General features: G+C 46.7%; 1 protein-coding gene across 2 annotated transcripts in view; it reads right to left on the bottom strand.

Annotated features, from left to right (window-relative positions):
- The window catches only part of PTPN2 (protein tyrosine phosphatase non-receptor type 2), a 76,316-nt gene extending 72,488 nt beyond the window's left edge, over positions 1-3,828 (bottom strand). Inside the window, exon 1 of one of the 2 annotated variants that reach the window (XM_082668136.1) lies at positions 3,672-3,828. In XM_082668136.1, the coding sequence (XP_082524262.1) occupies positions 3,672-3,740 (69 nt within the window). In that variant the 5' untranslated portion in view covers positions 3,741-3,828. The remainder of the gene's footprint in view (positions 1-3,671) is intronic. The other variant, XM_082668135.1, reaches the window with a different exon arrangement.
- Between the last annotated feature and the right edge of the window lie 18,290 nt (positions 3,829-22,118).

The following is a 22,118-nucleotide window of genomic DNA, read 5'->3' as shown; positions in this document are numbered from 1 at the left end:
ACGTGCCTAGAGCCCATGCTCCGCAACAAGAGAAACCACGACAATGAGAAGCCTGCACACTGCAATGAAGAGTAGCCCCCACTCACCGCCAACTACAGAAAGCCCGCGCACAGCAACAAAGACCCAATGCGGCCAAAAATAAAAACAAATAAATAAGAAATTTTTTTTAAAAAAAGGGTAAGGGGCCAGAGTATCAGTCTCAAAATAATACATTCCCTTTTCCTACAAGACTTTGAATAATAAGGTATAAAGCAAAAGTCCTCACACCACTAAGCAAGTCTAGCTCTTAGTTATATTTAGCTTTTTTGCTCAGGAGCAAAACCTTTCTTTTCCTAGTCAAATTTGTATCGCCAAAAAAAGCATACCTCTTCTCAAATGTTATCATCAATATACCCACTGCTGTGACCTACAAAGAAGAAAGCCCACTGTAACACTTTTTCCTACTCAAAGGATAGTGGTTTGCTTAACAGAAACTGTGGTCTCAAAGTCCTGTGCTGCTGTATCACATCCAATGCCCTGCCTTGAAAGGGGAGGCCATGGGACACTATGGGTACATACCAGGGGATTCAACCCTGCAAGGGAGGGCCGGGAAGCTCCTCCCACCGCCTCACCCTGAGGAAGTGAGACTCCAGGAATGAGGAGGTAGTTAAGCAAAGGGGGAAAGAAAAAGGGAAAGAAAAGTTGTGCTCAGGCAAAGAGAACTATATCTACAAAGGCCTTAAGGGAAGGACAGACAGCACATTTCAAGGAACAGAAGAACCCAATGACAAAGAGGGAAGAAAGTCATATGGGGAGGCAGGACCTGTGGTCTTGTGAGCAGTGGCAGGGGTTTGAAGTCTACATGGTGAGCAATGGGAAACCACTGAAGGTTTAAAGTAGGGAAGTCACATACTCATGCTTCATTTCAGCCACCATTCCCCACTCCATCCCACATCTGACTTCCGTATTCCTCTCAACTTGCTCTTTGCAAGGAATCTGTTGATCTTCTAGCCATTAATTTAACGGGCACTTTCGGTTTTGACCTTGGTGCCCCTGCAGCACGTGCCTGCTGAGCATCAGCTCCCTCCACACCCACCACCAATTTTCCCCCCACTTCTATGGCTATTCCTCTCTAGCCTTTCTTTTTGCAAGCTCCTCTTTCTCTACCTATGCCCTTAAACATTTTTATCGGTCAAGACTTTGTCCTTGGCTTTCGGCATTTCCAAACCCTCTCTGTTTTCCCTAAGTGATCTCACCTGCATCTAGGACCTCAAATACCATCTGCATGCTCATGATGTCCAAAATCATTTACAACTCAGACCTCTCCTGAACTCCAAATTTACATATTAAACTATTCCCATTTCGATGTCTTACAGGAAGCAAATTGAACAGTTTCAAAACCAAACAAATCTATTCCCTTAGCATTTCAAATCTGTATCTCCCCTTCATTCTTCCTGCCACTGCCTGAGTTCAAGAGCTCAACATCTCTCCTTAGGTTGACTCCCAAAGAGCCCCCCTCCCTGTACCAGCTGCCCACAGTTAGCCACACCCAACCCACAGCTAGAATGGTCTTGCTAAAGAGTAAAGAGAATATGATTGTGGTACTTCCAAGCATCAAATTCCACAGTGGGTGCTATCTACTAGCTCACAGTCCTCAGACTGATCTACAAGGGCCCACGGGCTCCGTCTTACTGTCTGGCCTTGTCCCCCTGGCACCTCAACGTCACACCGCACTCTGCACCAGGCTCAGCCGTTGGCAATTCTCTTGGTCTTCTATGCTCTGTGTCTCCGCACACATTTCTTCTTCCTCTGAACACTAATTCTCTCCCTCCCTCATTCTCCTCCCCTGGCCGACTTGTTCTTCAAGACTCAGGCAAGGCCCTACCTCCTCCAGGAAGCTGTGCCAGGACTCCCAGATGCATCCTGTGGGGGATGCACAGCACACTGTGCTTAACACGAGCTTCTGCGTTCTTACTCTCATGTTCTCATCTGCTTCCCTAGTTACCACTCCCCACTTGGATGGATCCTGGAGAGCAGGGACTCCGTCTAACATTGGCACATTTTAAGGTGTTACAAGTGAGTAAATGAAAATATGGAATTGTGATGAGGCCTTCAAGAGACCAAGTCCCAGAAAGTGAGTGCCTCAGGAGCAGGAACCTGGTCAGCGGCTCTCTGATGAATCCCCAAGGCTCAGGGCAGGGTGCACAGCACAATCTGTAGAATGGCTGAGTGGATGTTTAGAGACAAAAGAAAACACTCAGAGTCAAAACTCTTTCTGGACTTGCTTTCCATTTTTCCTGGTTTGTGACCAACTTTAAACAAAACACCAGTGTATATTGCATGATTTGCACTGACCGAACAAATGCTCTTGTTCTTACACTAGGAAAAAAAATAATAAGAGCTTTGACCAATCCAGTAAAGGATTCCTAGGCAGAAGCCCATGGAAAGATTTCCTGAACTCTATGAAACTGAATGCAATTTTCAGTGGATATAAATGCATTTTTCTGGTGAGATGGATTACACTTTTCACTGAATATTCATGGATATTAATGATAACCAAAAAAGCCAAACTACTTAATCAAAATGTCAAGCTGAATTAAGCTGTAGCATGCATCGTTTCCTCTCAAACCTGTATTTTGATAAACCACTCGCAACCTGGGGACAGCAGCCTCTCCTAAAACAAATGCAACTGGAGAAGACACAGCTGGCAGGCTCTCACATAGAGCTTCCTACGAGAATTTGCATTTAAAACTTTCTATAATTGGGAAAGTCCTTACCAGCATTCTCTGAAGTTAGTACCCTATTCTAACACACTCTGACCCACGTGAATCAGGGTATTTATTACACGTCCTGCTAATGTGCTCAAGAAGAAAACGTTACATTACGAACATAATGACAAGAGGAACTGTCATCTAATTAAACGGGAAGGGGAAAAGCCCGGGAGCATCTAGATTTACAGGAAAGCCCTTTTTTTGTCGTTTTACTGTACACAGAGCGACCTGACAGCGGGAGCAGCATTTAGCTCACAACCACTCACTGCAATCCTGGAAATAACATGCAATAATTAGCAGTAGGAAGCAGACAACTAGGTCACTTCAAAAGAGATAAAATTAAGTTCTGCTCGATCGAAAGGCTCCATGGTTGACCCAGGAGACCGTCCCAGGGCGCGTCTCCACGAGGCGACCAGAAATCACGCCGGGCGCCCGCGTTCGGGGAGCTGCCTCACGACGCCCGGAGACCCGAGCCCCTCAGGCCGGGCCCCGGGGCGTGGACGACCCCTCGGCGCCTACCCTGACTCACCGAGCTCCTTCCAGAAAGCTCTGAGGGGGCGACGGCGTACCGGGGACGCTCGGGCCGCGACTGTCCGGCCGCCCCACCGCGGCTCGGCGACCCTCCCCGGCCCCCCGACCCCCCGACCCGCCAGCCGCCCCCTGTACCGTCGCGTCCACGCCCACGCCCGCCCCCCGGCACCGCCCCCCGGAGCCCACTGCGCCTGCGCGCACGCGGCCGCCCCAACCCCGAGCGCCCGAGCGCCGAGGCCCGGGCGGCGCACGCGCGCCCTGAGGCGGCCCGCGCACCGCCACTTCCGCCCCAGCGGGAGGCGGCGGAGGCGGCGAGTGCCGGAGGGCACCGGCGTGCGCAAGCCAGGTCCTCGGAGGGGGCGGCGGCGGCTGCGCGAGCCCGCCACTCACCAGGTACAGCTGCTGCCAGCGATTCTGAGCGTCCAACTCATCAAACTCCCGTTCGATGGCGGCCGACATGGCGGCGGCCGCGAGCTGGCGCGAGGGAGCCTGCGCCGGCGGAGAGGCTCGGGCCCCGCACGATCCGGGCAGCGCGCAGCCGCTGCTGCGCATGCGTGCTCCAGGCCCGCCACGCCCCCACGCCGCCCCGGCCGCAGGGAAAGTACCTGGTTCGTGACGTCAGCGCGCCGGCTGCGCCGTGCGGGGCGGGCGGCGGGGGAGTCGTGGTCCAGGCGGTGCCCAGGTGGAGGGGCGGGGCCTGGCGGCGCCAGAGGCAGGACTCCGGGGAGACCAGCAGGTTGAGTGCTTGGGGGTTTGATTTTTATTTTGAACCTTCTCTAGGTCAGCTTAACGGCCTGTGCCCCACTTTCTCCTCTCGGAAAATGTAAACCAGGACTGATGCCCGCTCCTGGGCGCCCACGGGTTTTGTGCCAAATAAACCGCTGCAGCAAAAGGAGAAGCAACCTCTCCTGGAGGTTGGAGTCTACAGCTTGTTAAGTAAACGTTACACAACTTAAAAGTTAGTGTTACCTGTAAAAAGAGCAAATCGTCTGTTACCAAACAAACGTGCTGATTATGGAAATCATCTCGCTTCACATAGGGAAACTCATGTGCTTAGGACACCTTATAATCTTCAGGAAGAAATGTGAAGGGTTAGAAAAACGTTAGTGTGCTGTCCAACACTGAAATTTAAATTTTACTTAAAATTAAATGAAATGACAAAGATCCTCTCCTTGACCAAACTCTACTCAGGATCCTCTGAGCTCTTTTTCAGCTAAGTCTCAACTTTTGGGCTGCCCTGTTTCTCTCTGCATTGTCGAATTTTAGCAAGAATCCTGGTAAGTCAGTTAACCAGAATCCCCCATTCTCAGTATCTGGTTACTCTTAATTTTTCTTTTCTTTTTTTCTCTTTTTGGCCACACCTCACGGCATGCAGAACTTCCCTGGACCAGGAATCGAACCTGCACGCCCTGTAGTGAAAGCATGGCGTCTTAACCCCTGGACCACCAGGGAAGTCTGTGATCACTCTTGATATTTAACCAGGTTCTGCATCTTCTGCCGTCCCCCGGGGTGACATCTGATATCCGTGGCCTGCCTTCAGCTAGAATCCTATTAGGCTTACCCAGAACCCCCCGTGCTTCCTCCGTTAAAAACAAGACTATAGGTCTTCCCTGGTGGCGCAGTGGTTGAGAGTCCGCCTGCCGATGCAGGGGACGCGGGTTCGTGCCCTGGTCTGGGAGGATCCCACGTGCCGCAGAGCGCCTGGGCCCATGAGCCGTGGCCGCTGGGCCTGCGCGTCCGGAGCCTGTGCTCCGCGGCGGGAGAGGCCACAGCAGTGAGAGGCCCGCGTACCGCAAATAAAACAAAAACAAAAAAAAAAGACTACAGGCCCAAAATGAAGTCGCTTGGGAAGCCCCGTGTCACCAAACCTAAACTTGATGGTAGTTTCAGCTCTCACAGAAATGGAACTTAAAGGAGTAAATCAAGAATCACTAATCACCACTGGTTAGGTGATCTGCCTGATAGACCCCTGCCCTTGACCCTGCAGTAACCAGTTCACTTCTCTGCCTGGGATAACTCCCTTGTTCCAACTCCCTACTGCCTGTAAGTCTTTAGTTTTGTGTAGCTTCTTGGAGCTCCTGTCCATCTGCCCAATACATGAATCGTTTAATAAAGCCAATAAGATCTTTAAATTTTACTCAGTTGAATTTCATTTTTTAACACCTCTTAGTAATTTTCCATCCACTGACACCCCCCCCTTCCCCCAGCTTGGCTATAAATTCCCACTTCCCATTCTGAATTTGGAGTTGAGCCCAATCTCTCCCCCACTACAAGACCCATTGCCATTGTCCCTATACCTGTCACAGTAGTCGCCCCACACACACCTGAATAAAGTCTTCCTTACCTCATCATCTTCTATAAGTGTCAGGAATAATTTTTTTCTTTAACAGAAATTGAGAATTCAGTTCCACAGTTGAATTAGCCACATTTCAAATGCTCAATAGCCACATGAGCTAGTGGCTAAAGTATTGCAGAGCATACAAATCATCGAAGTTCTGTGGAACAGAGCTACATGAGGGGTTTAAAATACTTGGGGGAAAAAAAGTGTCCTTACATAAAATAATGAAAACACTGATCAGAAAAAACCAGTAAGCTGTGGGAGCAAGAAGAAACTGTAATAAAGAAAATTAAGCAGCCAATCAGCCTTTCTACTTACAGAGTATAATTGAGGAATATATAAGATCTCCCTCCAGAAGTGCCCCACAATCTAATTGTCCTGGTTTCTGAAGTTCTGTCCTTGAAACTGATTATTTAGATTAAAGGCATGGTATCTCCTGGGATACCCCATGATTCTTAGCATCAATCACCTCATCAAATCTTGATCTCAAAGCAACAGTTCTTGTCACCAGATGCACACCATCCTTCAGGAACTCACTTGTCAACCCCCAGTTGGGGAAGCAGCGCTGGCCCTCTAAGAGTTTGTCCTAGTTTGCTGCAAGCAGCTAGGATTCTAAGGCAGTGGTTCTCACCCCAGCAGCATCTGCATTGACTGCGAGCCATGAAATGAACAGAGATGAACTACATTCCCCACGTGGCACCGTCTACCTCATTCCATGGGGGAGATGGGTTGCCCTGGACCCTCCAGTCTCCCTAGAGAGGCTCAGCATGGCCTCCAGCGGTTGGTACTCCTGATGGTATCTTTCAGTTGTGAGACACATGGGAGGGGCAGAGAGCAGAGGAGGAAATGAATGGAGAGAGAAGCACGGTGGTGGGAGAATTACTGCTTCAGAGACAATGAGGAGGTATTTTTATGACCACAGGAAATTTGAGAAGAAGGAGCAATGTCTACAGAGGATTTCTGGGATGTTTCTGGGGTATATCCTGTGAAAACTCCTGAAACAAGACTTGAAGAAAACTGATAAGAAAAATCTAAAGTATTCTTCAAAGCTTGTGTAGTTGGATTTTTGTTTCTTTTGAGTGAAAGTTCATGCAGACAGGAGTCCAGGAGCCTGGCTTGTAGAGTCAAGTGGCATGAGGGTCCACAGACGTTAAATAATGTTGAAGCAATCTAGTAAAGCTCAAACTCAACTTATTCAAATCTGAACTCAAGACCTTATTGTTGAGACCTGCTTCTTTTTCTGCACTCTCTCTCCCATCACCCATTTACCCAAGCTAGAAACCTGGACGATATCCTCACCGTCTCCCCATCCTTTCTCTTCTGTGTCTAACAGGTCACTTGGTTCTGTTGATTCTTCCTTCTAAGGACTCTCTCTCTCTGCTCCACTCTGTCCCCCACTGCTGCTCCCTTAGTTGAGGTTTCATCATCTTCCTGCCTTGTCTCCTGTCCCATCTAACTGTATGATGTTCCATTTGGGAATCCCACGTCCAGCATAGTGCCTGGACTACAGTAGATGAAAAACAAATGTGACTGAATGGATCTCTGTTGGACATTTAGATTGTTTCCAATTTTCCTGCCATATAAAAATGCTGCAGGGCTGCCCTGGTGGCGCAGTGGTTGAGAATCTGCCTGCCAATGCAGGGGACATAGGTTCGAGCCCTGGTCTGGGAAGATCCCACATGCCGCGGAGCAACTGGGCCTGTGAGCCACAATTACTGAGCCTGCGTGTGTGTCTGGAGCCTGTGCTCCGCAGCAAGAGAGGCGGCGGTAGTGAGAGGCCCGCACACGGCGATGAAGAGTGGCCCCCGCTTGCCACAGCTAGAGAAGGCCCTCGTACAGAAACGAAGACCCAACACAGCCATAAATAAATAAATTAATTAATTTTTTAAAAAAATGCTGCAATATCCTTTTTGGATATAACTCCTCCCTCCTTTTTAAGGATTATTTCCTTTGGATAAATACCCAGAAGTGGAATTATTGGGCAAAAAGGTATCACTGTTATCTCCATTTAGATTTTCCCAGAAGCAAGCCCTGAGAAGGAGATTTGAGTGCAAGTATGTTATGTGGGAGGTGATGCCAGGAAACCCTGGTGAAAGAGTGTGGAAGGGAGGCAGGGACAGGGAGGAAGGAAGCCGTAAAGGGTTTGTTAACAACCCGTTACCGCTGTAGGCAACTGGACCTGGTTCCCCTGGAGAGCTCCAAGAGGAAGTCCAGAACTACTGCTGAGCTATCCAAACCGAAAGGCAAGGAAGCTGGGGTGTTACCACGAACTCCCCACTTGTTATGGTTTGAAGAAAGCTTCTAGAGGCTCTTGGTGCTCTGGCACTCCAGCTTGCCCTGGTGTAAGCTGAGCGTGTTCCTGCTGTGGATGCGTGTCTACTTCTCCCCCTGATTCACATGTTGAAATGGAGGGGACCTTTGGGAAGCAATTTCGTCACAACGGTGGAGCCTCATTAAAAGAAACCTCAGCGAGTTCTGTTGCTCCTTTACTGCTGCACAGGGGGAAAAGGCGAGAAGAAAAAAAGACGGCTATCCATGAGCCAGAAAGCTGGCTCTCATTAGACACTACATCTACTGGCATTTGATCTTGGACTTCCCAGCCTCCAGAACTGTGAGAAATAAATGCTTGAGCCAGCACATCTATGGGATTTTGATTATAGCAGCCCAAATGGACAATTCCCATGGCCAGAACATCTTTAAGCAGAAAATAACCTCTAAGAGTACAGGTGGCTGTTGAGGGGATATGGGCAGGGCACTTAGAGAATCTACTAAAGATATTTTTGTAGCTTTTGAAATGCAATACTAATTTGCTTTATGAAGGAAGAAAACCAATGTATACTACAGGTAGACATCTAAAACTATATGAGTTTACCCACATCCCTAGTAACATTAGCAATTATCATTATTCTTAAGAAACTTAGCATATTTGAATGCACTGCATTTTTTTCCTTCTGCTTTTTGTTTATCTACAGCTGCTCCCCACTTCCTATTATTTTATGCTTGTGTGTAAATTGGGCTGCAATTTACACTTGAATTACAACTAAGTTAATATAAAAACACAAAGGAATTGTTGTTGCAAAAAGCTTTTTCTGCCAGGTGGAACAGAGGCTCTACACAGTTTTAATTAATATTTTTTTATTAAAAATTGTTTATGAAGTATGTTTTTGCTATGGAAAACACATTCAAATCCCCAGATCTTAATCAGGTGCACTCAGCGTCATAGCAGTATGAATTCTGTCTTTGAGCACCTCTCCCTTCTTGCCCTGGGGTTTCTCTGATGCTGACGCATGGCACACCCTAAAGAACCCACTGTTCCCCCAAACACGCCTAACTCAGAAGGTCAGGGAAGTTAGCACGGGTGGAGTCACCCTTGACCAATGATGATTTCTTCTTTTACCCCCAGGCACATGGTCCTGAGATACATTTCTTAAGGTTTCTTGTGGGGCCCCAGTGGCAATGAGCACCATTTGTCCCTAGTGGTGGCCAACATGATAAGGCATCCTACCATCAGCATTGTCTCCTTACTTGTTCCACACCCCAATCCTATACCATTGCCCCCTAGAAGCACTTTCCCAGATTCCTGCACATGAGCCTTTGTCTCAGACTCTGCTTTCAGGGATTCCAGCTAAGATATTTAGTCTCAGAAGTGGTCCTAGAAACAGTCTTTCCAGATGGGATTTTGGAGCCGTGGCACACAGCAATCCGGAACACATTGCTGGAGGTGAGTGGCTGGCGGTAACATCACAATTGCTAAGCATCTCACCTGCGGTGCTTGGGATGAGGTGCAGCTGGGAGGATGAAACATGGGGCTGCATGGTGGCTCTAGCACCTAAATGGATAAAGATACTGGAGGTGGCTGGACTTGTCAAATGCTTTGGAAGACTTGAACAAGGTAAAAGACAGGTTTTGATCGCCATCTATCAACTCGAGTCAAGTCGTGGAGGCAGCGGAGCCCCTATGACCATGTTCAAGGAGACAGCTCCTTAGTCCCAAGAGTGTGCTGGATGAAAATCAGGCACCAAACCTGTTGTAATGAAAACAGAGATGCAAAGGGGAATAAATGCATGGCCATAAAAGTTCTCATCATCAAAATCAGAGACACAAGAAATATTTGGGTGCATGACCCTGAGAATCTTGCAACTCCAGATCTTTTGGACCCTCCAGGCACACCCCTCATTCTGGCTAGATTTGCCTGAAGAGGTGTCCCAAAATGGTGCTTCTACTTCTCCAGATTTACCCTGCACCATGTGTTGCCTCTTAACTGATAATCAGGGTCCACTCTCAGTGCAGCTTGAGTTGGGAAAAACAGTTCATACTTCAGGAAGAAAGCTTATACAATCAAAAGAATTGAAAGGCCTGGCTCATATGCACCAATAGAAAGGAGAAGAAAATGGGCAATTGTAAATTTTAAGGTGTTGAATGGAGAAGGAGGGAAGTATGAGGATGGGTAGAGGACAATTTATTGATACAGGAACACTTTGGTGATTTGGGAGTCCTTGTGATGACACCTGCATCCACTCCTAAATCACTGCTAGAATAGCTTCTCAAAGCGCAGACAGGATGATGATCCACAGTGAATGAGGTGAAGTTTGAACTTCGTTGGCAGAGTACTAGAAAAGCTCAGGAAGCTTATGTTAGAATGGCTCCACTCTGTGGGAGCAGAGACCCTACCGCCTGGCTGTGTTCCTTGGAGACTTGAGAGGAGTTCCCTTCCTAAAGCACAAGGAGTGCACTGGTGAGGGAGGCACGGTCATCTCTGAGAGGCTGGCGGGACACGTCCTTTGTGGGCCAGAGCTGACCAGTGGAACGTGCTGCCGACGGGGTCCTGGAATAGCGGTGGAGGGAGAGATGCACCAGATGAAATGGCCAGAGTAAAAGTTCCTGGACCTGTGAAGTTGTGCCCTGGTGACCAATAGATCCAGGGGCTCTGCTCTGGGGGTGAGAGACAGCAGCTGGCCAACTAGGGTCCAAGTGTTGGAAAGCTGAAGTTTGAAATTAGCCACAGCAATGGAAAGTCACAATCTCTCATTCACTGTCCAAAGCCAAATCAAATCACAGACCTGAAAGCACAATGATTGAAGGGAAGGCTGCCAAGGCTTCCCCTTGATGAAGGACGCTGCAACACCACTACAATGGTAAAAATGATAAACATGACCCACCCCTTCCCCAGAGGAACCTACAGCCACATGTCAGGATAATGGTGCCCAAGCAAATGGGTAGAGAATCTGGGTTGAACTGAAATACTGTTATGTTCCTGCAGTTAGAGTTGGGCTTATGAAGGCAGGTGAGGATTGGAGTTCCGATCCAAGAACACCCTGCAGCGGGTCCACTGGGTCCACTGGGGACCTGCCTGGGGTTATTTCCCAGTTCCACATATATAGTTGGGATGATACATAGTAGTTCGCAGAATCCTTACAAGGATTTCCTGACATGTAGAATAAGAGCCATGGGGAGAAGTCACTGAAACTGCCCCCAACCCATCAAGATAAAAGTTAGGAGCAATCCTAGGAGGAATTGCTGAGAGTAATAACCAGAAGGGACGTCAGGATGGAGGATGGTGGTCTTCATCAAAAGCCAGAAGGATCGTGGAAGGTAAGGGTGGATGCGTGTAAACTGAACTAAGTAGTAACCCAATCATAGGTGCCTGGCCCAACGCAGTGCTAACTGAGCAATCAGTGGTTTCCAGCACCTATTACATGGCTGTTTTCCTCAACATCCATCAATAAAGGGGGTCAGGGCTTCCCTGGTGGCGCAGTGGTTGAGAGTCCGCCTGCCGATGCAGGGGACATGGGTTCGTGCCCTGGTCTGGGAAGATCCCACATGCCACAGAGTGGCTGGGCCCGTGAGCCATGGCCGCTGAACCTGCGCGTCCGGAGCCTGTGCTCTGCAACAGGAGAGGCCACAACAGTGAGAGGCCCGCGTACCGCAAATAAATAAATAAATAAATAAAAAATAAAGGGGGTCAGAAGCAAGCTCTCACTATCTTTCCCAGGACTTTGACTTCCTGTCATAGTGTGGTCCTCTGGGATCGCGATCTTCTTGGCATCTGCACTGGTTCACTATTTGAGCTGCTCATCCCAGGTGAATCTACTTTTGATTCTCTTTGTGGATCCTCCTCATTGGCATAGATGGCTGACTTCGGAAAATACACATGTATTTTCTTGAGGCCCCACTTGAAATTAAGACTTCTGTATCACTTTTTAAATTGGTAATATTTTATTTTTAAAACTTATATTAAGTAAAATATGACATGATGTTCATATTTGTTCATTCCAGGTGGTAGCTACATGGATATTTGTCTTATTATTGTGTTGTTTTGTTTTGTTTTTGGTATCTTTTTTAATGTGGTAAAATACAACACAAAATTTACCTTTTTAATGTGTATAATTCAGTGATGTAAAGTACATTCACCATGTCTGTCACCACCACCATTTCTAGACTTTTTCATCACCCTGGACGAAATCCCCATACCTTAAATTATTTTTATAAATAAACAAATTATAAAGGTTAATAAATAATTTTTAATTTATTTTTATGTTTTTTTATTGACATAGTTGGATTGCAGTGCTGTGTCAATTACTGCTGTACAGCAAAGTGATTCAGTTATACATTCTTTTTCATTTCTTTTCTGTTATGGTTTATCACAGGATATTGAATATAGTTCCCTGTGCTATACAGTAGGACCTTGTTGTTAAATAATTTTTTAAAATATTTATTTATTTATTTAGGCTGCCGGGTCTTAGTTGCGGCACAGGGGATCTTTGTTTCGACATGCGGTATGCGGGATCTAGCTCCCCCACCAGGGATCAAACTGGCCCCCTGCATTGGGAGCGGGAGTCTTACCCACTGGACCACCAGGGAAGTCCCCTTAAATAATTTTTTTTTTTTTCGGTACACGGGCCTCTCAATGTTGTGTGGCCTCTCCCATTGCGGAGCACAGGCTCCAGATGCGCAGGCTCAGCGGCCATGGCTCACGGACCCAGCCGCTCTGTGGCATGTGGGATCTTTCCGGACCGGGGCACGAACCCGTGTCCCCTGCATCGGCAGGCGGACTCTCAACCACTGTGCCACCAGGGAAGACCCCCTTAAATAATTTTTAAGAACGGAAACCGGAGCAGAGTTTTTCTTGGAGGATGTCAACCGTCGGCTCAGCAGGGAGTGGGGTGGGGCGCATAGGCCACAGTGTGGTACCCAGAGGCCTTCACCATCTGAGTCACACTGAGACCAGAGCCCCGTGAGCTCCGTCGTCCCATCACCTGCTGCTCCCTCCCTTTCAGGTCTCCTCGTTTCTCTGGGAAGTCGGTCCTGTGCTTTCAGAGTGAGCGGTACGTCCCTCCTGTGCTGTGAGCGGCCCCAGCGATGCCACCTGGCACCTGTTACAATTTCCTGCTGGTCTCGCCTCTCAGGTGGCAGCTCCTCGGGGACGCGGCTGCAGGACTCCATCCTCCTGCTGCCACCAGCACCGGCCCAGCTCTGAGAATGCTCCTCCTTCCCTTGTTCCCATGCAATCGCAGGGACGCAGCCCTGAGCTGGCATCTCTGCGGGCAGATGGCAGGGTGGACACCTGCGGACGCCAGAAGGAAACTTTCACACGACTACCTACTGGAAATCATGTTGCCTTATGCTGAGTCTCATGAAAAGAAAGTAAATTCCCTTAATTTAAATTTAGAAATACAACAGCTGACCTTCAGGCTTCAGTTTAATTTTCATAGTTCCATTGAAATGTCTCACTACAATTTGTTGAATCAATCCTCTACTTTTGGGCATTTAGGTTGTTTCCAACTTTTCACTATTATAAATAACAGTAAAATAATGCGTGTTGCCACAGTTCCCTCTAGAGACGCCATCCTAATTCCCTTCCCCTGTGTGACCAAAGCCCGGGAGCCTGGAAATACGAATTGGCTGTGAAAATCCAGGATGTGAGGTGCCCTAGACAAATGGATACAACTTGTCTTAAAACAAATGTATGCACAGCTCGTTTTAAGAATATATTACAGGGGTCTTCCGTGGTGGTCCAGTGGTAAAGAGTCTGCCTTCCAATGCAGGGGACGCAGGTTCCATCCCTGGTCAACGAACTAAGATCCCACATGCTGCGGGGCAACTTAGCCCACGGGCCACAACTACTGAGCTCTTCGCCTCAACTAGAGCCCACATGCTGCAAACTACAGAGACCATGCGCCACAGCTGGAGAGAAGCCAGCCGGTGCATAACGAAAGATCCCGCCTGCAGCAACTAAGAACAATACAGCCATAAATAAATAAATAAATGATAAATAAATCTTTTCCCAAAAATGAATGTATTACAAAATTCATACATAGGTCTGTGTGATGTAAATGGATTTATTGATAAAGATTTAAAATAGCGGCCAGAGAAGAGACACGTCCACACCTGTTTGCTGTCCATCAGGGCCTGTGAAGGTTCTCTGTGGTGTCCTGGCTTCCATTTGAGAGAAAGCAGCCACGTGGTGGCTGCTTGCAGTGCGTGGCCCTGGCACCTGTCAGTGCTGCCCAGTGGGGACCGTCCTGCCACTGCGCACCATCGCCTCAGGGGCTGCAGCATGGGGTCTGCACGCGGGGGTCTGTGCCGTGGCTTCCATGGGGCCCCTGCGCTCCACCGCCGTGCCCCCCGCCACGGTTACCCAGAGTGAGCAGGAGCATGCAGGCGAAAGTTCGTTTTCTGGGGGTGAAGGTACTGTTTGGAATCTTACGGCACAAAGTAGAACAACCTCCCAACCACGTCTTTTCTTGTCCTCTTTAAGCTATAATCACCACACTCTTAGAATGTGATCCCCTCCAGGATCGACTCCACCCTGGCTTCCCCACCTACCACCAGCTGGGGGGGCTTGGTGTCGATAAGGAGAGGTTCATCCTGAAGGACTTGAGACTGACCAGGTAAAGCAAGACATCATCACAGTGATCGGAGGCAAGAGGCCATCAGTGGAGGTCCTGCCTGGATTGGAGAGCAGAGGTCATGCAGGCCCCCAGAGGTAGGTGTGTTGTGGCCACTTTGGGTGTCAGCCCTCTGCCCTCAGGGGCTGTGGCCAAAGCAGCATCCAACCCAGATAGGCCACGTGGAGCCGCACACATGGACCAAAGTGATGGAGAGTCGCCCAAACCTGTGTGTTAGCACTGCTGTGGACCCCATCTCTCAAGCCTCTCTGGGAAAGAAACATTGTACCAGCAAGGGGTTGTGGTCCCCTTGCCGCCGCCCCCCCGAATTACCCCACCAACAGAGTCCTGGGTCCCTCCCTCCTCCCCTCTACCCCTGCCAGCTCGTTGGGACTAGAGCAGAGAGTCCATGTGTGCCCTGAAGGACAGGGCTGGGCTGTGAGATTCTGAGTGACCTGGCCTGGGACTAGTGTGCCCACCCAGGTGGCCCCGCCTCAGGGGGAGGCAGAAGATGTTGAGAAATGCAGGACGCAGGGAGCTTCTGGCTCCAGATCCCCCATCTAAAGGCATAGCCCAGGCTACCACCCACAGCAGTAACTGAATGATGGCTTTTGCAGTATATTCACTGAGAGGGAGGATTATTTTTATTGCCACTGTCAATGGTGAGTCTAATACCAGCCAAGCAAATGTGGAAAGTCTCATGCCCTCCAGTCAGGGGCACCCCCGTGCTCTGTTTAGCCAGATTGTTGGAAAATGTACAGGAATAGCTTATAAAGGAAGGGAGGCAAGTATGGGGACACATAGTTCTTATCAACTAAAGATAACTTCTCATGCCGATTTTTTAGTATTCCTCTTCCAGCTACAAGTCTGCTTCATAGGCTATTGGATCCCTTACTCTCTTTAGCTAGGCTTCCAGACTAACTTTTGTTAAAGTGTCATTGCAAGGAAGCCTAATGTTTTCACAGAGCCTGCCAAAATAGATAGGAATGACTTAAAAAAAAAAAAAAACAGTTCCAGGAAACAAGTAATAACCTTTTTAAAACAAAGATTCAGAGTCTGGATTTGTGAAAAATGCTGTATCAACTCTCCTTTTAATATTCCGGGGATTATTTTAAAGCAAAAGTAAGGGTTTAATTAACAAAAATATGTGGCTTAAAAGACTGTGGGAGTTTGGGGAATTTTTTTAAACTAATTTTTAATCTTTTATGGGCTGGTAAGAACCTTCCTTGTATTGTGAGAGTGAATAATTTTTTCTTCATTGCATAGATTTTAAACTTGGTGAAACTTTTAGTCTTTAACCATCCTGCATTCTCTAGGATGTCGCATTAGCTTTCAAATGAAAAATTTACATAAGTAGTTCTGCCTTTTTGATTCTCTTCCAGGGAAGAAAGAAAAGAAGAAAGGGAGGGAGGGAGACAGGAAGGAGAGGAAAGAAGTGGGGGGAAAGAGAGGAAGAGAGAGAGAGAGAAAAGGAAGGAAGGAAGGGAGGGAGGGAGGAAGAAAGGGAGGGAGGGAGAAAGAGAGAGAGAGAAGATAGAAACTTCTGGGTTCACAGTTAATGGGCCATCCATCTAATGACATCCATTTGTGTCTATGTTTGAAGGTCATTACCAGCAGACAGTCCCTTCCCCCTGAATTCTCAGTAGTGCCCCCTTGCAAAGCCAACCTGTTGTATTTATCTCTGGTCTACATGACTAGGTTGTTTGGGGGCAGGGGTTGATTAGAATCGTTTTGGAAAACTGACTTCTCTCATTCAGATACAGCTTTTCCGGAGCAGAGTATTTTCAGAACACTTACTGGCAGCATAACATAGATGATATCACAGAAGTAATTCCCGCACTGCTGAGCTGCTCAATTCCCCAGTTAAACACTGCTCTGATGTCACCAGCCTCCCGCCAGGAGGGCTGCCAAAGTCGTGTACACTTAAAACGCCTTCTCACCACCCCAGGAAAGCTGCTATTCACTAATATTAATTGCAAATAGCAATTTTTTCAAAAAATAAATTTATTCATTTATTTTTTTATTTTTGGCTGCATTGGGTCTTCGTTGCTGTGCATGGGCTTTCTCTAGTTGTGGCGAGCGGGGGGCTACTCTTCATTGCACTGTGAGGGCTTCTCATTGCGGTGGCTTCTCTTATTCCAGAGCAGGGGCTCTAGGCACACAGGCTTCAGTAGTTGTGGCACGCGAGCTCAGTAGCTGTGGCTCCCAGGCTCCAGAGCACAGGCTCAGTAGTTGGGGCGCATGGGCTTTGTTGCTCCGCGGCATGTGGGATCTTCCCAGACCAGGGCTCAAACCCATGTCCCCTGCATTGGCAGGCGGATTCTTAACCACTGTGTCACCAGGGAAGTCCATAATTCTTTTACCTAATCGATACTTTGTGTATTTTAAGTATACAGATTTAGACATACTTAATTTGTTGTAGAGATATGCAAATTTTAACCAAAAATTTAAAATTTCAAGTGATTGAGTCTGATCCTCACAGTACACCAGCATCACAGAGTCAGGGATATGAAAAGATATGAAGTTGCGGTTTCTATATATTTGCTACACCTTTGTCCCAGGCAATAGGTGGCATAAAAATACAGAAAAACCAGGAACATTGGCATGGTGCAGGAATGCATAGTCCCTGCTCACAGAAAGACGTCTACAAAAGATGTCTAATCCTCTTGTGTTCCTGGTCCCAAGTTTGGACGCCTGCAGGATGTAAAATGGCATTTGCATGATGACCTCTCTGCCCTTTGTAGCTCTGTTATTCTAGGAACCCATCGATGCACCAATGCGGAGAATTCCTGCTTCTGCGAAGGAGGGAGGTGAGCAGCCAGGGAAAGCCTCACGCCCTCACAGTCCGGCTCCTGTCCTGCTGTCGCCCCTCAGAGATGTGTGAGGCCGCAGGGGCTCTGTGGTCACCGGGTTGAAGAGGACTGGCACCGGCTCAGTTAACCAACCCCAACAAGCGTTATAGTCATATCCCCACAAATCACAAAGCAGAGGGCACCATGGCTGGGATCCCAAAGAGGTCCCCCAGGGATGCTGAGGGCCCAAGACTCATAATAGCAGGAAGCTAAGTTGCCCGAGCCTGTGTGTGTCGGGCTGGCCCCCGCCCTGGCCCCAGCCCTGGCCCCAGCTCAGATCACACTGCCCACCAGGGGAGCCAGGCCACCAGCTCACCTAAGCCAGCCAGACATTCCTTCTCAAGAAATGGGACTTTGCAGACAGAGACCAAGCCAGTCATACAGAGGGAGACCCTACAGCTCTAAGACCCTGGGGAGCTGCAACCAGTTGAAGGCAGAAGCCCAGCGCATCACGGAGGAATCTGGTCTGGAGAGAGGAGGGTCCATACAGAGCCGTGGAAAGTGAAGACCTCGTGGCCCCAGAAACACAGAGAGAGGTGGCCTCTCGGATGGCTTTGAATCCCCAGTGTGGCCCAGATGCATTCTTTCCAGTCCTTAGTCACCAGGGACTTAGGGCACTTACACCCGCTTAAAGAGACCAAAAGTTTCCTGAGACACCACTAAACATTCAGCTAGTTTGTGAAGCCTGCAACATGTTTCATTTTATGAGTTAAACCAAGCATAGCTTATTTATAAATTCCCCATTGTTTCCAATATTTTGCATTAGAAGCATCCTTGTAGTTGAATCTCTGAATACATCCACATTTTTTTTCTAGAGCTGAATTCCAAGAAGTGTAATTGCTGGACTGTGTGGATATTTTAATGTGTATTGCGTATTGCCTTCAACTAACTTGTATTTGGACGAGCAGTGTATGGCAGCCCCTGTTTAAATCCGTCCCCCCAAAACTTACTATTTTTTGTCATTCTTATTTTTTTTGTCCATGCCAATATGTTAGGTTGAAAATAAGTCCTTCATTTAAAATTTTCATTTTATTGATTGAACTTTTTCTCAGATATTGATGGGCACTAATATTTGTGTGTGTGCATGTGTATGTGTGTATGCACGCACCTTGAGTTCATGACCTTTGCTTATTTTCCGTTGCTGTGGTCAACGTTTTCTTATTGATCTGTAAGAGATTTTCAAGTTAACCCATTATCTGTCACCATGGCTTAAATTTTTTCTGGTTTATTGTTTGATTTTAAAATTTTGTTTGTGCTTTTTTTTTTTGCAGTATGCGGGCCTCTCACTGTTGTGGCCTCTCCCGTTGCGGAGCACTGGCTCCGGACGCGCAGGCTCCGCGGCCATGGTTCACGGGCCCAGCCGCTTCACGGCATGTGGGATCTTCCCGGACCGGGGCACGAACCCATGTCCCTGGCATCAGCAGGCGGACTCTCAACCACTGTGCCACCAGGGAAGCCCTATTCTGTTGTTTTAAATATAACTTCTACACATATAATTACTGTTCTCATTTTTTAAAAATTATTAATTATATAAAATTATAATTAGACTGATGGTCTAAGATAAAAAGAAGTGAGAGGTGTCAAATATGGCATGAATTTCTGTGGTGCTGCACTCTTAAAACTTTTATCTTGGAGTCAGCATCTTCATCATTATGTGTCATTTTACTACAGTTTGAGACAGGGAGGTGTGATGTTGTCTGAAGGTGGCTTCTGAATCCATGAGTTTATGAATGTTTTATTTGATTCTCGAAAAACGTTAATTAATTTTTCAGTGTAGTGAGAATAATATCTCAAAAGAACATTATATGGACTACTGCCCTGCCCCGAAAGTATTTCCCTTTACCTTTTTTTTTTTTTTTTTTGTGGTACGCAAGCCTCTCACCGTTGTGGCCTCTCCCGTTGCAGAGCACAGGCTCTAGACGCGCAGGCCCAGTGGCCATGGCCCACGGGCCCAGCCGCTCTGCGGCATGTGGGACCTTCCTGGACCGTGGCACGAACCCGTATCCCCTGCATCGGCAGGCGGACTCTCAACCACTGCGCCACCAGAGAAGCCCCTCCCTCTACTTTTAAAGTCTATGTTAAGCTGTACGAAGGCTTTATTTCAAGCTGTCTCATAAACCTTACCCTTCTCATTAAAAAAAAAAAAAATTTTCCGTGCTCAACTTGAATTAACTCTGTCAGTACCCAGGTAGAAATTAGGTTACTATCCAAAACAGAAAATAACAATGGTTGGTGAGGATGCGGAAAAATTCAAACACTTTTTCACTGTTGGCGGAATGTAAAATGGTGTAGCCACTGTGGAAAACACTATGGAGGTTCCTCAAAAATTTAAAAATAGAATTCCACTTCTGGGTACATAACCAAAAGAATTAAAAGCTGGGTCTTGAATAGACATTTGTACACCCATGTTCATGGCAGCATTTTCACAATACTAAAACATGGATGCAACCCAAGTGTCCATTGACTGATGAACGGATAAACAACATGTGGAATATTCATACAACTGAATATTATTCCATCTTAAAAAGGAAGGAAGTTCTGCAATATGTTACAACATGGACAAATCTTGAGGACTTAAGTGAAATAAACCAGTCACAAAAAAGACAAACACTATATGATTCCACTTTTATGAAATACTCAAGCAGTCAAAATCAAAGACAGAAGGTATTACAGTGGTTGCCAGGGGCTTAGGGGAGGAGATAATGGGGAATTAATGCTTAATAGGTATAGAGTTTCAGATTTATAAGGTAAAAAGAGTTATGGGAATGGGTGGCAGTGATGGCTGCACAACAATATGAATACCACTGAACTGCACACTTAGAAATGGTTAAGGTGGTAAACTTTGTTATGTGCATTTTAATACAATACAAAAATTAGAATTAAAAAATTTTTAAAGATTTAGAATCTACCAATCATTTAAGTTATTTTACTTTATATAGATACATAGGAAAGGTTGATCTTACTGAATTAAGGCAGGTCCTTCTGTGTAGATAGAAAGCCTGAATGTAGCCAATGGTATTTCCAATCCACCTCTGTTGAGAATAACTTAATAGCCTTCAGTTTAGTATATGCTTGTAAAGTTTGTTAAATTTAGATAAAGAAATTTAACTCTTTGGTTTTGGAAATTCATACACACACACTACTAATGTAGAGAAAGGGGCAATGATCTATGATAATATAAAATGTTACCGTAAAGAACCATTCTTTTATAAATTTAATGGCTTTTAGTAAAAGCGCCTGAGATCACCCTGACTCCATAATGAAAGAGGTGATGTGTCCCTCATGCCCATTTGTGAGCTTTGTGCCAAACTAAATTTTAACAAGAGCCATAGAGAAAAGTCTTGCTGCCAAACCACAAACTACGCTCAAAAAACACAAAACAGCAAAGAAATAAGAAGTTAAACAAAAACAAACAAGTGTAGGGCTTTGTGAGGCCAGAATAAACCACATGTCATAGAAAAGTCATCATAGACAGGGAATGTCAAGGGATGGGGAGTCTTGGGTCTCAGTCTCAGGGGATGCCATCCCCCTGACATCTCTCACGGCACCCAGAGTCTCCCTGCAGCTGCGGTGGCCTCTGCATCGTCAACGAAGATCATCCAAGTAACCGACTGCTCAAGCAACTTCGCCAAATCATGTTTATGGGGCACTTGATACATAAAGGTTTATTATTTTCCAACTGGATAGCACTGATTAGGAAAGGAGGAAAAGACTCCATTTCAACATCAAGCTGCCTCTTTTAGAAAAGTCTTTTAAACATTTTAACAGCAAATAGCCTGGTATTTACCTAAAAGCTCTTGTAAGCATGTGAAATGTCACATTTTAGCTGCTTAAGAAAAAGATTCTTACCTAAGGGACACTTTGTGAACCATAAATATTTTGTTTTAATGGCTGTTTTTCATCATTCAGGGGAATGAAGTTTAGCATTAAACAGTTCAGGATCAGATTTTTTAAATCCATACTTAAATAAATTCTACTCATGAAAAACATGATGTCAATAAGCTTAGTAAAGAGGGGGACTTTCCTGGTGGTCCAGTGGTTAAGAATCTGCCTTCCAATGCAAGGGACGCAAGTTAGATCCCTGGTCAGGGAACTAGATCCCGCATGCTGCGGGGCAACAAAGCCGGTATGCTGCAACTACTGAGGCCCCATGCTCTAGAGCCTGCATGCCACGACTAGAGAGCCCTTGTGCAGCAACTAGAGAGCCTGCGTGCGGCAACTACTGAGCCCATGCACCACAACTAGAGAAGCCTGTGTGCCACAATAAAGATCCCGTGTGCCGCAACTAAGACCCGACACAGCCAAATAATAATAATATTAATAATAATAATAAGCTTAGTAAAGAAGTGTGCATTGAAAAAGTACTCAAGAAAGTTGGGCTGTTCTGTGCAAACCCACTGTTCAGGGCAGGGAAGTAACACAGGTAATTCCAGCTGTGCACCAACGGGTCAATACTGTCTTATTTACATGTGAGCGCAGTATTGTCATTGAAAGATCGCTGAATTGCTAGCATTCTACCAAATTGTTCCAGCTTTGGCCCTGGGAGCTCTTCCAATTGGCTCCTGTGTCCTTTGAGGATGATACTAGAAACCAAGATCTGCCTCAGGTCCTGCTCAGCTGACAGAGCAAGGAAACGGTGTGCTTACTAATATCTAGAAATATTTCAAAACGTAAAAATCTGTATCTGTATTAAGCAATAGTGGAGTTCATACTGACGTTTCCAACTCTACTTCATTACCATAAAAATCATTCTAACCTT

Source organism: Grampus griseus, assembly GCF_964374135.1.
Source record: "Grampus griseus genome assembly, chromosome: 12".
In the NCBI taxonomy this organism is placed as follows: domain Eukaryota; kingdom Metazoa; phylum Chordata; class Mammalia; order Artiodactyla; family Delphinidae; genus Grampus; species Grampus griseus.
The sequence above is the reverse complement of the archived record's forward strand: the minus strand, read 5'-3'. Positions and strand labels throughout refer to the sequence as shown.